General features: G+C 37.4%; 1 protein-coding gene across 1 annotated transcript; it reads right to left on the bottom strand.

Moving 5' to 3' along the window:
- Positions 1–16: 16 nt before the first annotated feature.
- LOC132261248 (ubiquitin-like domain-containing CTD phosphatase 1) lies at positions 17–1,123 on the bottom strand. Its single transcript, XM_059759968.1, has 2 exons — positions 893–1,123; positions 17–827 (listed from the first exon to the last, which is right to left on the bottom strand). Exons 1-2 carry the CDS (start codon positions 1,071–1,073, stop codon positions 37–39), a joined length of 972 nt encoding a protein of 323 aa, XP_059615951.1. The 5' UTR covers positions 1,074–1,123; the 3' UTR covers positions 17–36.
- Positions 1,124–16,177: the final 15,054 nt, after the last annotated feature.

Genomic DNA, 16,177 nt, shown 5'->3' with positions numbered 1-16,177 from the left:
AAAGATAATGTGTGTTTGCTTGCGGATTTATTGGCTTCACGGCTTGTAATGCTCCCACTTGCGGTGGTCCAACTTCGTGAAGTCCTCGCAGTGCTCAGCGATGTCCTTGAGGTACACAGCCAGCTTCAGGAGCTCCCTGTCCGTGGAGCGATTCACGTGGGCTTGACGGAAGGGCCGAATTCGCAGTCCGGAACGTGGATTCATGAGAAAATTGCGCCGAATGTCATCGAACATGATCGTGTTCTTGGCGGAATATTGCTTGAATTTCCCCCAAATCACGCCCAGAGGCTTCACATCAATCACTCCGTGGTCGCCGGTGTAGATGCTGATCATGGCGCCGCTGTCCAGATAGAAGAGAATCTTGTAGTTCTCATTGGTGCTCACGCCCAAGAGGCGCATCTTCTCCTCAATCCATCGCATCCCGGTGGCGCTCCAGATGACGATGTCGTAGTTCTGGTGAGCTGAAGTGAGGAACTCATGCAGGAACGGCCGCATCAGCTCAGTCCCTTGCTCTGCCGTGGAGCGATGATCGAAGAGAGTGTAGTCAATGTCCAGCACGAGGAGTTTCTTGCCCTCGCGCGGCTGATTCCTCATCTCGATCTTGTAGTCACGAATGCGCTTGCTCACCTTGGACAAGTACACTTCCTGCTTGTCATACGACTGCTCCTCGAAGGGATTCGACGTCTCAAAGTCATCTATCACATCCTCCTCCTCAGGCACTGTGCAGACCTCCTCGATATCCGCCTCAATTGAGCCCACCATCATCAGCTTGAAGTTCGGCTTGATCTCCAGTGCTGAGAGCCTAATGTCGTCCGATGCAAACTTGCCTGGACCACGAGAGAGGAAATCTCTGAAGCAAAGGAGAGAATTGAGGTGGAAAAATGCGAATTACCTTTATATTTGAGGTTGAGAAGTTTCTGTCTGTTGGGCTGAACGTTGGTTCTCTTGCATATCTCATGCTTGAGCAAGGCCACTGTGTCCTGTTCCGTGAGATCTCCTATTTCGTACTCCTTCCCACTCCATTTCACGATAATTTTGATCTCCTTGAGGCCACTCATGATTCCGCAAAGCATTCACCGCAACTTGTGTTTATGTTTACCCACCGCGCCACCTTGGCTGTCATCAAGTTGGCTCTTTTTGGAGCATTTTCGGTCTCAGTTGACTTCCAAGCGACACCAGATGGCGCACTTTCACCACATGCACGCTGGTTTTTAGTTCCGAACTTCACCACACAATGAATCGTGGCGAGTTTCCGGGACGTTCAGTGTGTTTTGCATACATTTCGGCGATTTGGCGGAATTTGCATTTAAACCATGAATGCGCGCATATAAATTCCAAGACATTTTAATGCTTGCGATGAAAGGAAAGCACCGTATCTCTCGATATTGATGGTAATTGTTGATTCGTAAAAATCTCCGCGTAATTCTCAAGCAGAAAACATGCACAATATTGCATAAGACACTCTTTTTTGTCTTTTAATTATTATTGGCTCTTCATCGAGTATCGCCGCGGAGTGAAAGAGAAGTGATCATATTTTGCTAGAGAGCGGCGCCTTTGTGGATTAGCACGCCTCGCTGGGCTCTCAATGGATCGTGTCCGGTGGCTTCGAAGTGCACCTGAAGATCTCTTCAGTGCCGTCTTTGCGCCGGCAAACAATCCATCCGGAGGAGTGACATCCCCGGAAGATCACGATGAAGGCGAAAGTCTCCTTATCTTGAAGTGCAAAAGAGTGTTTGGGCCTTATCGCTCAGCACAGCTGCATTTTGCTGCTCTTTTTCGCGGGCTCAGCAATCGATGAAAAATATTTATGCACACAATTTATTGTCTTATTCATTCCCCTGTGGACGCCGAGCATGAGAAGCACGACTTGAATGCCCTTTCTGTTGTATCAATTTGCATAAAATTCCCTCTCGCGATGCTCGCATGCGAAAATGGACAGATCTTTGGCCAAACACTTGCGCGCCCGTCCATTGTCGCGCCGAATCAATGATATTTGGTGTGTATCGCGTCATAAAATCCAATGGATTTCTGCAAATTGCTAATGCAAATTGAAATGTGTCGAACAGACCATTAAAGAGAGATAAAATGCCACATGAATGTGGCGAAAAAGGGCGGCCGAGTGTCGTTGCAAAGTGAAGTTACAATTTTTATTGCGCCACATTTCTTCTCAAAATGTCCAGGAGGGAAAATCAAAGGAGGAAATAACACAGTCTCAGAAGAAGAGTAGTTTTCTGCGTGCTTCTTCGTGCTTTTCTATGTTATGAGAAGACTTCAAGAGCAAAATCGGAATAAATTGTGATTCTGAAGCTACAAAGTGTGCTAAGATTTACAGATAAAAGAAACATAACCTCAAAAATGACAATTCAAACTGAGAAAACGTTCATTTACAAAGCTTTCTGATCTTCAATCTTAAACACTTCAGTCATTTCTGAACGATTTTAAAGGCATTTTTCATAGATTTTTACAACTTTCCAACTGTTTTTCCTTCGCTATGTGCTTAGAAAAATTCTTATCAAATTGTGAGGTTATGAATCCTGTTTTCAGACTTGCAAATGAGTAAATATAACGAATATCTCAATGATTCTACAAGATAATTAGGTTTAATTTCCCATTTTCAGCACAAACAGCGGAAATAACTAAGAAAATAGACATTTTTGAGGTTATGTTTTATTTCAAGGATATTTCTCAATAATTATGAAGTTTTTTCGAACACAAATACTCAAATTTGTTAAGAAAATAAGAAATATTCACAAATTAATTATAAAGTTGATCATTTTATTTGCCAATAATCTGTTTTAATTTAATGACATAACCTATAAAAACAGTAAAATTTGTAGAAAGCGTTTTTGTACATTTCATAATGAATTTTTAGTGGAAATATCGAGTGAAAACTATAGAATAAGATAAAAACAAGTCAGTTTAAGAGGGTTAAAGTGTTGAAAATTATCTCCTCCTTGGCAAAAAATTAAAAAGATGTCACGATTTGGAATTTTCATTGAATTTCAATTCCATCGCGAAATCGTGGATTCTTCGAGCGGGCAAAAAGACTCTGAGACAGTCACATTTTCTTTCAAACTCTTACTTGGCGAAGACTCTTTGCAATCAGTCTTTTTTTCAGGGTGGAGATAAAGCCTTCTTCGCCTTCTTCGTCTTACCGTGAATAGAGAGACGGCGAAGAATCTAGTGGAATAACGCCAAAATCATGTTTTCCGGTGAATATGACATCGTGAAGATCGAAAGGCGAAGACACTCAAGACAATCGAGTGAAATGTTATTTTTAATGCAAGAGATTTATGTATCTTCACATGCTCAGAAAACCCATTTATGCATGCAGATTGTCAAGTGATTTGTGATGTTGTAATAGCGAAAGAGAGAGAGAGATTTTTTGGGGGATTCTTTTGAGGGAGTTAATTCGGTGGCTTCAGAGCTCTTTCATCAGTGAATTCCCAAGTGTGTGTTTTTTAGAGTGAATTTTGGAATATGTGACATTCAAAGGTTGTGAAAGTGCTCGTGACTCTATTGTATCAGCTCAGCAAAAGTGCATCCGCTCTTTTGGAGTTAAAGAATATCTCGCGGAGAGCGTCTGTCTCTGTTGTGCAATCGAGCTTTTCTGCTGCAACAGCGATACATATTTTTGATTAATAACCCAAAGAGCTCTGGTGCCGATAAAAATGTCACAAGTGCGCGCATTACGATGATGAAAAGTCAATGATTGGGATCTCCAGAGGGATTTTGCCACAACCATTCGCGACAGTCGACTTGTATTGCTCGTGAAATCATCTTTTCCACTCTCTAAATCCACAATTTTCATGGGATTATGAAAACAGGGCGCAAAAAAGCGAATGATTTGGCATTTAATTGAACTTTAGCAAAACTGTCTTTGCCATGAGATTCAATATTTATCCCAACCTTAATTAGCTATTCTTAGATAAAAGATCTCTTGTGAAGAATGTTATCACACAATTCCAGACAATCTTGGACTTTCACTCTTAGCCAAGGGGGAGATAATAGAGTCTAAAGTGGTGTACAGCTCAGTAGAAGTGTTTAAGAAGTGAAAGTGTTCAAAAGCTTACAATATTCCTTTCCTCTGTGCTATTTTTACTGACAAATCTATCCCAATCCTTCGGATTTCACTTGATTTTTACACAAAAACAATACTTTTCTAGGTTATGTAACGAATCACGGACAGATTTTGTGAATATTTCTCACTATAGAAACATCAATTCTTATTCTCAAGTCCAAGAGATCGAGTTATTGGCAATATTAAGACCATTTAACACCACGAAACACTGTAAATTGTATTGAACACGAACATAACCTCAAAAATAGTAATTTGGACTTGAATTCATTCAAGTTCAGTTCATTTAGAAAAATTTCTGCATGGTTTTAACGTTAAATCAGCACTTATCAAGCGATTTTATTATCTATAAACCTTCTAAAGTGAGTTTTTGAAGATTTCTTGGTTATATTTTTGAGGTTATGGTCGGAAAAGATGTCGAAAAGAGTGTTTTTAAATGGATTCTTGCAGAAATATCAAATGGAAACATAAGAAATTCATAAGAGCTTAAAAACTTCGTGTTCTAGAAGTGTCAGGCAAAATTGGAAGTGTTTGGCAGATTATTTCCCCCTTGATCTTGGCGATGGAATTGCTGCAGTTGCTAAAACCCTTCCTAATCTACCTTCGAGTGTTCGGAATTTGCTTGCAAACGCCGGAAATGACGAACAGAGCTAAGAAGTGGATGATTTCTTTGACTGTGGCAAATCTTCTTTATCTCATCTTCACTCCAATTCTTATAACATTCTTCGCCTTCTTCACACTTCAACGCATCAGCAGCAGTTTGGATATCAAATCAATCTTCCACATTATCATCTACTACGGCGCTTTCGTCATTCACAGCATTATCATTGTCGAAATGCTGATGACGAAGGAAAAGCAGTACAACTTCTGGAACACTTTGCTGACCATCGAAAGAACTTTCTCACGAGACAAATTTCGCCTTCAGAAGGCAAATAAGCTTCTCCGGAGGAAATTAATTAACAGAATATTCCTACTTTCTTTCTCTACAATTGCGTGCAAAATTGTGTTGTGGACGAATAATAGATTCTCAGACATGCACATTAGTTGGATCTTAATTGATATCAGCACTTTTTGGTGTCAAGAATGTGGAAGACTTAATTTCTTCTGTCATTTCATTTTTGTCGAGATTATTCGATTGCACGTGATTCTCTACAACGACAAGATTAGAGAAATCGCGAAGAAAGCCTGCAAACACAACGCTAAAGATCTTCTTCGGGAGCTGAATGTCTTGAAGATCAGACACAGTCTTATCTGGAAGCTGAATTGCTGCTTGAATTCGTTCTTTGAATGGGCGCAAACGCTCAATTTTCTCTACTACTTCTTCAACATCACTTATTTTCTCTATTGGCTCTACTTTCTCATCAATTCCAGTGGAACAGCGCAAATATTCCGTAAGTTTTACTCCTTAAGATACCATGACAATTAAGTAAAATATTCACAGTGTTTTCCCTGCAATAGTCGAAATGATTATCTTCCTCATTCACTGTGTTGTGGGTTTGATTTATTTCTTCTACTCCTGCGAAATGCTCAAGGAGGAAACCAAGAAAACGCCTTCATTGATACACGAAATCAATCAACAGATCCTGAATCCATTTGATCAGAATATTCACGACTCAATTATGACGTTATCAATGCAAATCCATCACGAGAAGATCTTTATAAGTTACGGAGGATTTTTCAATGTCGATTTGGCATTATTAACAACGGTGAGAAATTATTTAGTGTGAAAAGAGGATAAATTGAATAAAATGCTCAATTTTTTTCAGATAAGTGCAACAATTGCAACATATTTGGTTATTTTAATCCAATTTATTGGTTGAACATTGAGAAAATAGACATCAGCAATAAGAAACTGGAAGCATTCGAGGCTCTTCACATCTTCTTCTCGTGGCATAGAAATGTCAATAAGAAGGAAGATTGTGCTGGCGTTAGCATAATCATCACCATTTGGTCTGCAAATAGAGTGAAATACCCTGTAAAGTTAATGAATGTTGTAATTGCGTATGGAAATTAATTTAGATTCAATAAAGATTTGATTAGTGCGTGTAATTGTAATGATAAAATCGTCATAAGAATTAGATTTCATGAAATTCTACTCAGTTGACTTTCATTGCTCAACAATGGAACTCATAAAGCTTTTAAAGCCTCTTTTCACATACCTTAGATTTTATGGAATTTGCCTGCAAACTCCTGAAATGTCTAGAAAAGCGAGAAAATTCACTTCTGCCTGCGCCGCAATCAATTTAATTTACATCGCAATAATACCTGTAATTCTATTATTTTACAATTCAGACACTTTTGGTGATTTGGCAGTGACGAAGAGAACTCTTCTCAATCTTATTCTGTACTTTGAAGTGTACTTAATTCACATTTCTGCTATTCTTGAGACATTTCTAACGCGCAACAAGCAAATTCTCTTCTGGAACACTCTTTTGGTCATTGAAAGGACATTTTGTAAAGATAAAAATCGACTCGAGGAAGCAAATAGACGTCTTGGGAGAAAACTGTGCTTTAGACTTTTTCTCTTGAGCATTTTTGTTGCAATTTGCAAAGTGATTTTATTTGTTGCGAATAGAATCTTGTTCAAATTGCGCGGCATTTGGATATTCATTGATCTCTTGTCGCTGCTTTCTCAAGAGTGTGGAAGATTGAGTTTCTTCAGTCATTTTATGTTTGTGGAAATTCTGCGAATGCATTTGACGCTGTTCAATGAAAAGACGCAACAAATTATTGACAAGGCGAAGAAATCTTCCGACGCGGAAACATTAAAAGACTTAAATATCCTCAAAATCAGACACAATTTCATCTGGAGACTCAATTGTCAGCTGAATTCGGTTTTTCAGTGGACGCAAACCTTCAATATCCTTCACTATTTCTTTCATATGACGCATCTTTTGTATTGGATCCACTTTATAGGCTTCTCGGGAGGATTAAAGTACACAATTCGTAAGCTAAGAAAGTGATTTTGGTGAAATGCTTTGTTAGTAGACAAAGAATTCGATTACAGGAATGATCATCAGTCTTACTCTTGACGTTGTGATTCTGTTTCACCTCATTTATTCGTGTGAAATGCTTAAGAAAGAGAACAAGAAAATACCTTCGCTTGTCCACGAAATCAACCATCAAGTGAATAATCCGTTTAATTGGGAAATTCATCACTCTTTAATGGCAATTTCCATGCAAATTCATCACGAGGAAATATTTTTAACCTACGGAGGATTCTTTAGAGTTGACATGAATCTTTTCACCACGGTGAGAAGCTTGATAAGAAGCTAATAAATGTATTTCTTGGTGCCTAAGAGTGTTTTCTTTCAGATGACAGCAACAATTACAACGTATTTGGTTATATTCATTCAATACATCGATTGAAAAAAACACGCAATTAAAAACAGTGTGAATAAATGGAAAATTGACATTCTAATAAATTAATTCCGATCAAAGATAAGAGCTTAATTAAACTCTTAATCTCTCTAAAAGCGCCTGGAATTGTTCAGTCAATTTCCATCGCTCTACAATGAAGCTTTCAAAGTTGCTAAAATCCCTGCTGAAATTCTTTCACGTCTTCGGAATTTGTCTTCAAACGCCAGAAATAACGAGAAGAGCCAAATATTTAATGACATTTTGTGTGGTGCTTAATGTAATTTATTTGCCATTTGCCGTTTATTATTTAGTCATGAATTCTAGCAAGACATTCAGAATGTCTGATAAATCATTTCTCTTCATTTTCATCTATTACGGCGTGTTTGCGACACACGCAATTGCTATTCTCGAGACTTTCTTCACGCAGCAGAAACAATTCAATTTCTGGAACACACTCATGAATATTGAGAGCACTTTCTCACATGACAAACACATCCTTGCCAAGGCGAACGGAGCGCTGAAGCGGAAACTCCTGCTCAGGATTCTTGCTCTGTCCGTCGTCTTGTGGATCTGCAAGATTGCAATGTGGATCAGCCATAAGATTAGGGGATTGCGGGGCGATTGGCTGATGATTGACATTGTTGCGTTCGTCGCTCAGGAAAGTGCCAGACTCAATTTCAGCAGTCATTTTCTGTTTGTGGAAATACTCCGAATGCACTTAAAGCTGCACAATGAAAAGACGCGTGAAATTGCTAAGATGGCGAAAAATTACAGCACAGAATTTCTCCTCAACGAATTGAATCAGCTGAAATTGAGACACAGCCTCATCTGGAAGATGAACAGACACATTAACTCCTTCTTCCAGTGGACACAAATCTTTAACTTTCTTCACTACTTTCTCTACATCACAAACTTACTCTTCTGGATCTACAAAAGCAGCAGAGTTGGCAAAATTGAATACAGTTAAGGACGAATGATTAATCATCCTTTAAGCACTAAAACAATTTTCTTTCGTGGCTTTTCAGTCAAAATTTCCACTCTCATTCAATGTGGCGTCACTCTGGTGAACTTAATCTACTCTTGTGAAGTGCTGAAGAAGGAAAGCTTAAGAAGTCGATCTGAGATTCATGCGATTAGTCAAGAAATTCCTGATCCTTTTAATTTGCAAATTCACGATTCAATTATGACAATTTCAATGCAAATTCAACACGAAGGAATATCAATAACTCACCGAGGATTCTTCAATGTGGACATGACACTATTAACAGCCGTAAGAAAGACAAAAAATGCGTGGAAAAGCCAGTAATTTCTGTCTTTTGTGCAACTATTTCAGATGTCTGCAACAATAACAACATATTTGGTGATTTATATTCAATTCACTGATTAAATGCAATGAAAACACTCCTGATTAATCACTCTCAAACATGCACATTTTTAATTATGATTAAAGTATTGCGCAACTTTATCTTCAGTTGGCTTTCATGACTTCAGCAATGAAGGCTGTAAAATTGCTGAAACCCGTCTTTGTTTATCTTCAAATATTTGGCATCTTCATTCAAACGCCAGACGAGACGAAAACGACCAGAAAGCTTTTAATTGCGTGTGTTGTGATTAATATTATTTACTTGCTCTTCATTTCAACGCTGGCAATTCGCTACAACATCGCTTTCCTTGGAAGATTCATAATAACCAAACGATCTCTTCTCTACATAATCATTTACTACGGCGTTTTTGTCATTCAAGCACTTACGATCTTCGAAACGCTTCTAAGTCGTCGAAAACAGCTAAATTTCTGGAACACTTTAATGTCAATTGAAGAGACTTTTGCCAGAGATCGACAACAATTGGCAGAAGCGAATGCTTTTCTCAGGAGAAAACTCATTTCTCGAGCTTTCTTACTTTCTGGCTTTGCGATGTTGTGCAAAGTTCTTGTGTGGATCACAAATAGATCCTTCGGAAGGGACTCACACTGGATTGCGATTGATTCGATGACTTTGCTGTCTCAAGAAAGTGTCAGATTGGGCTTCTTTGCGCACTACATCTTCGTGGAGATTCTCAGATTGCATCTGACATTGTACAATGAAAGTGTCAGAGAAATCACGAAGATGGCAAGAAAGTACAGCGAAGGAGTCTTGCTGAAGAAGCTCAATTTGCTCATTCTGCGTCACAATCTCATCTGGACACTTTGCAATCAGTTGAATTGCATTTTCCGTTGGGCTCAAACGCTGAGTTTTCTTCACAACTTCTTCCACATCACGAATCTGATTTACTGGGTGAATTATGGCGCCAATAAAGGATGGATGGAGTACATAATCAGTGAGTTTATAAATCTATAAGTATTTGAGTGAAAATGATTAATGAGGGCAAAATCAGAGAAATTATGCAAATTTTACTATTAATTATGGTCTTATGTTCTGGAAACTGGAAAATAACTGAAATCTGACTGAAATCTAACCAGAATCTAACTAAAATCTAACTTACAACTCTATTAGTGAGATTTTCAAACAGTTTTCTTCCTCTAATTGCACTTTTAGTAGCTTTTTTGACGATAATCTTAGCATAACATTGAATATTCTGCATTCTTAAAAGAAAATTGAGGTTATGTTTGACTTTAGCGCTGTTTTTTGCCACTCAGCTTCCAAAATCACGATTTTTATGGACAGAAATGCGCAATTTTACTAATAAGTGGAAATAATTTCATTTACATAGCGAGAATTTGTATTTAAGCTATTTTAAATAACATAACCTAAAAAAATTGATTTCTAAGGTGAAAATCAATAGAAATAGACCTATTATCTCGTCCTTGGCTAGAATAGAAGCCAACGAAGTAACAATTACCCAAAATTCTTCCTTAGGAAATGCTCTAAACCTCATTCAATGCATCGTGACAATTGTTTATCCCATTTATTTCTGTGAGGACACAAAGAATGAAGCTCAATTGACACCAAATCTTATCCATGAGTTTAGCCAAGAAGTTCCGAATCCTTTTGATCGGCAAATTCATGACTTCATGATGGCGATTTCCTTGCAACTTTACCAGGAAAAGATCTCGATCAGCTACGGAGGATTCATCAATTTGGACTTATCGCTGTTGGCAACAGTGAGAGATTGAAGAGAAGAAAGTATTTGCAAAGACTAATGGCTTTGTTTTCAGATCAGTGCCACGATAACGACGTATTTGGTGCTGTTTATGGACTTTGTTGATTAGCTTCATTGCCTGAATCTGGAAAGAATCCTTGAAAGAAACTTGTTTGTGTGGTAAAATTATGCACAATAATCAAAATCCCATCGATTTGCTATCAATATCAATTCGTTATAAATTGAAAATCAATCAAACAACTCGTAAAATAGGCAATTTTGTGACCTGAAACAATATTTTAGAGGTTATGAGCAATCTTAGCGTAATTAACACAGTTTAATAGTCACTATTAATGAAGAAAATAGTCTAGAAATTCTCAAAGTATTGCGATTATTCACCACTTTTGATCATAACATTTCCCCCTTGCTAATTGTCATGACATGTTATGAATTAATATTGATAAAACGCGATATGTCAGATGAATTAATGCTTGTATGAAAATTTAAAAATATAAAATGATTGCGAGAATTATTGCTGTTTAGCTCAAGATTAGTTGCTTTTCACGGTCTTTCGATGGAACTTGTTAAGTTGTTGACGCCGATTTTCGCGTATTTCCGAGTCTTTGGAATTTGCTATCAAACGCCAAACATGACAAGAAGATCAAGAAATCTAATGATTTTCTTTGCCATCTTAAACGGACTTTACTTATTGATTATTCCAGCGATGCTTGTCAATAATTACTTGAGAAAAGCGACAAAATTCACCCTCACAGAGAAATCAATTGTGAATATTGTTATTTATTTCGGAATATTTGTCGTTCATGCAATTGCAATCGTGGAAACTCTTTTCACGAAAAAGAATCAGTTTAAGTTTTGGAATAATTTGATGCTGATTGAAAAGACATTTGCGACTGATAAAAATTGTGTGATTGAAGCTAATTTGCGGCTGAAGAGGAAAATTGTCTTGAGACTTTGCGTGCTGACAATTTGGGTGATGATCTTCAAGAGCATTTTACTGTTCATAAACAGATACTTTGATTTTGATAAGATCATGGTTTTGGTGGATTTGATAACATTTCCATCGCAAGAGTGTTCGAGACTCAATTATTTCTCTCATTTTGTGTTTGTTGAGATTCTTCGAATGCACGTCGCGTTGTACAATAGGAAGATTAAGTATATTGCAAGAATGGTAAACAGTCGCAAGATTCTTCTGAAGGAGCTTGATTTGCTGAAAATCAGACACAGCATAATTTGGAAGCTCAACAATAATCTGAATTCAGTCTTTCAATGGGCGCAAACCATAAACATTCTTATGTTCTTCTTCAACAAAACCAATTCGCTCTACTGGATTTACTACGGCGTTTCAAGGGGTCGATTTCAGTATATCATAAGTAAATCAGCTAAATGTTTCATTTTATTCACCACAAATGCTAAATTTTCCAATGTTTCCCAGGAATGATTGCCAATTTAACCGTCTCGATTGTCGTTTTCATGCACAATGTTTACTCGTGCGAAATGTTAAGGAGAGAAACCAGTCGAACGCCAGCTCTTGTCCATGAAATCACCCAAGAAATGTCCAACGCCTTCGATCTGCAAGTTCGCGATTCACTAATGGCTGTCGCGATGCAAATCCAGAATGAAAAGATACAAATAAGCAGCGGCGGATTCTTCACAATCGACATGTCCCTTGTGACAAAGGTGAAAAGTCCTTTTCTGCAGAATTCAGCGCTAAATTGATAATCTTCTTGCTTTCAGATGGCTGCCACAGTTACGACGTTCTTAGTGATTTTCATTCAATACATTAAGACAGACAAGTAATCCAGCAAAGAAGTCTAAGTTGAGATATTAAAAGCAAATTTCTTTGCTTTCTTTCGCTGATATTTTAGCAAATTTGTGTGAAATCTAGCAATCGTTGCTGAGATCAGTTAACGTGCTGATAAGACACTTCACTGCATAGATGCAAAGACATTCCGTTTCAATAATATACTTCGGGATAACAACACCCAATCATATTTTATAAATAATTACATGTGAAATCTCGAAAAAGCAAGAAATTTACTTGCATCTTAGGCCTTTAAGGTCAAATAAACGTTTTTCCTTGTTTTCTTGCTGAGATTTGATCAGAGAAAAGCATTTAATTTGAGGCGTCGTTGCAACTTTACTTTCATAGAATATTAAATAAGCTGTCAAAAATATGAATTCGTTAAAAATCCACTAAAACTCCGCTAAGTCAGTTAAAATCCTGATTCCGGAAGCGTTTCTAATCGTTTGACATATTTCGTTGCGTCAGATTGAGGTTATGTGTTTTCAATCCTTTCCACGGAAATTGATTGCATTTTGTCAGCATTTAGAAGTATTTTTCAGGGCAGTCGCGGATAAAGATGTCTTGTAAGTGAGATTCACAATTTTGCCCTTTTTTATCTCATTCCCAACCCAAACTTTGCCCTGCAACGCCTTGTCATTTGTATTTCATTCTTATTTAACACTAGCGCCGTCGGGCGGCCAGTAATATAAGCTATGAAAATGTAAAGTTGCAACATCAAGTTGCTTGGAAATTGATCGAATTTAGCTAACTGAAGCATAAAAATTAGCTCAATAATTGACTTTAAATTGTTAAACTTCAATTTAGCACTTTTTAGCTAAAATATCTGCTTTTGTGGTTTGCTGGGAACATTCACTTTATGTCAAAGTAATGCAGTTAGAACAATAATGAAGATTATTATCTAAATTCAATTAAATGATTGCTTCACTGATAATTGCTGTTGATTCACTAGAAACATTTAATAGTCTTAATAGAATATCGTGAGCTTCGTCACAGTGAAGAAGTGCAAAGATGGATCTTGTTAGAGTCACAAATCCGTATTTGAATTACTTCCGATTTTACGGCATTTTCTTTCACACTCCACAAATGCCGAAAGGCATTGAGATTTATTCGCGCACCACAAACTTCTTGGCCATTTCTTATTGTCTCTTCTCGGGTTCCATCATTTACTTCCTCACGTCGCCTTCGTCGGAAGAAGACATGATGAATTATGTTCTTGCGGTTGGATTTCTGCTCTCACACTTGGCAATTGCTTTGGAGAGTCTCTTGACGAAGACAAGTCAATCAAAGTTCTGGAATTACTTGGCGAAGCTTGAAGTTCTCTATAAAGATGCGCCAATTGGCGTTGATCAGTCTTACATGAAGCTTTCCAGAGTGATTAAGAAGAAATTCTGGGCAATTATCATATTGTCGTACGCCATGGAAGTCCTTACATTCGGACTTATGGGCGTCTTTAACGATGGTGAAGAATCTTCGCAAGTTTGGGTTTATTGTTGGCTAGTTTGTCTCTACGCCACTAAAGCAGCACGATCGCGTCACATGAACTTTATAATTGTCATCGAAATACTCAAAATGCACGTGATTCTGCTCAATAAATCCCTTCGCAAATTTAAGACAGACTTCAAGACATTGAGCAAAGTCAGCGCTGTTAAGGAATTGAATCTTGTCAAGTTCAGACACACTTTCATTTGGGAATTGTGCAGAAGCATCAATAAGACTTTCTGTTGGTCAGAATTCATAAATATTTCTGTTAATTTCTTCCATTTCACCTGCATGAGTTACTATTTATACACTCACATCACAAATAGAGACATAATTCACGTGACGTGTAAGTAAAAGTTCAATTTAAAAATATGCCATAATTTTAAGAAATTACTTTCATTTCAGTCACAATCATATCGATGATTCCACTGTCGTTCCTTCTGTTTATCCTCATGACAATTTGTGAGGATTTACTAGGCGAATCATCGAAATCACGTCATTTAATACAGGAATTGCAACAGAAAGACAGCAAAAACATCGATTATTTCCTCAGGAATTGCGTGAGAATATTTAAATTGTATCAGATTTTAGCAGTTTTGCAGGGAAATTCTTATTGGAAAATTTCAGATCTTGGATTTATCACTTCAGATGACTCATGAGAAGATTTCCATCAACTTCGGAAGGCTTTTCGTCCTCAACAGAGCCTTCATGATGACGGTAAATTGATTACTCTTTTGAGGTTATAAACGAGGGGAATAGTCAAGAATATGAGGAATTAATGAGAATAAAAGTCATTCCATTCCATTCCAATTGAATACTGGTTTGGAATGATTGGAATTAATTGCTATTAAAGAATAGAAAGAATTTGCAAAGTGTTCGAATATTGACATCTCAAAAAACACGTGTGAATAGAAAAATGAATAAAAAAGGCAAAATTAAAGTATTTTCTAAGTTAAATAAGAACATACAGTTACTCCAAATTAAATAGAGCCACCTGAGTAACATTAGAATTTTTTGCCACTTAAGTATGTTTTCTGTTCTTAATATGGTTTAAATGTATCCGGGGTGTCTTCAGGATAATTGTCCTTTCGATTTTCATTTATTATCTCGACTTTGGAACTGTTTGATATAAAAATTTGAGTAAGTGAATATCAAGTTATGGGGCGCATACAGCCCATGACTCTGGAGGATCATACGGAGGTTTTTCGGCTGCGCAACAAAGGACATTTAACAAGGGGAATAACCAGAAGGACCTCTTATTCCAGAAAGAGAGTTTGGAGCGAAATTGACCGCGAAAAAACTTTAATTTCGCGGAAAAAGTGTCGCGGATAAGATCGCGAAAAACTTTTTCGACGAATTGTTCAGTTGTTTTAGGCGAATTCCATCATGTCTGCTTCTAAGATCCATTAGAAATAGTTTCCTAACGTTCCTCCAATCCTATTAATACCATAAAGAACATATTTTATGAGTCTAGGACTGAAATCAAGAGCGCGGAACAACAATCACCATTTTTCTCGACATTTTTCTCGTGGAATCGAAGTTTTTTCGCGGTGAATTTCACTCCAAACACTCTTTCTGGAATAAGAGGTCCTTCTGGATAATTCCCTCATTAAATGTCCTTTCCTGCGTAGTCGAAAAACCTCCGTACGTTCCTCCAGAGTCATAGGCTATATGCGCCCAAGAACTTTGTATTAATCTAATCAAATCTTCATATTATACAGTTCCAAAGCCGATATAATAAATGAAAATCGACAGGACAATTATCCTGAAGACACCCCGGATACATTTAAACCACATTAGGAACACAAAACATACTTAAGTGGAAAAAATTCAAATATTTCCCAGCGTGTTTTATTTAATTTGGAGAGACGTTTATCCATAGGTTCGGTTTTAGTGTCACAAACAAATCAAGTATTAAGCCGAATGTTTTCAAATTTGGCAGGATAATTACTCATCAATGAGGGAAGATTGGTGGAAAATTTCAGACCTCTAGCTTCACGTGAAAATTCGCGGCACACCGATATGTCTCAGGGCCTTGGGTGGCTCTATTTAATTTGGAGTAACTGTACTTTCGTGAGGAAAAGGAAAAGGACATGAAAATCCAATATTAGCTGCTTTTTCAAATTAATATTGTGGAAAATTTACATTTAAGGCTTGAAAAAGGATTCTCATGAGGAGTTTAAAGTCACAGAATGGACATTAAAGCTGTTAAAAACTTTCTCTCACTGAGAAAAAAGGCATTTTTTGAAATTATATTTAGCGTTAGAAAGTGTTTTAGGCGAAAATCGAGCGAAAAATGCTGATAAAAAGTGATAAAATGAAGCGAATCGCGAGAGAATCGAACCCGCGACTTCACG

The sequence above is a fragment of the Phlebotomus argentipes genome, unplaced genomic scaffold (genome assembly GCF_947086385.1).
Source record: "Phlebotomus argentipes unplaced genomic scaffold, Phlebotomus argentipes genome assembly contig_8, whole genome shotgun sequence".
Lineage (NCBI taxonomy): Eukaryota > Metazoa > Arthropoda > Insecta > Diptera > Psychodidae > Phlebotomus > Phlebotomus argentipes.
This window is presented reverse-complemented; position numbering and strand designations above follow the sequence as displayed.

What these genes read in the sequence shown, in the direction of transcription:
- LOC132261248 (XM_059759968.1), bottom strand. Translation starts at nt 1,073, where the DNA reads ATGCTTTGCGGAATCATGAGTGGCCTCAAGGAGATCAAAATTATCGTG. An exon ending in TCTCAACCTCAAATATAAAG is followed by an intron (nt 828 to 892) that starts GTAATTCGCATT and finishes CTCGTGGTCCAG; the next exon opens with GCAAGTTTGCATCGGACGAC.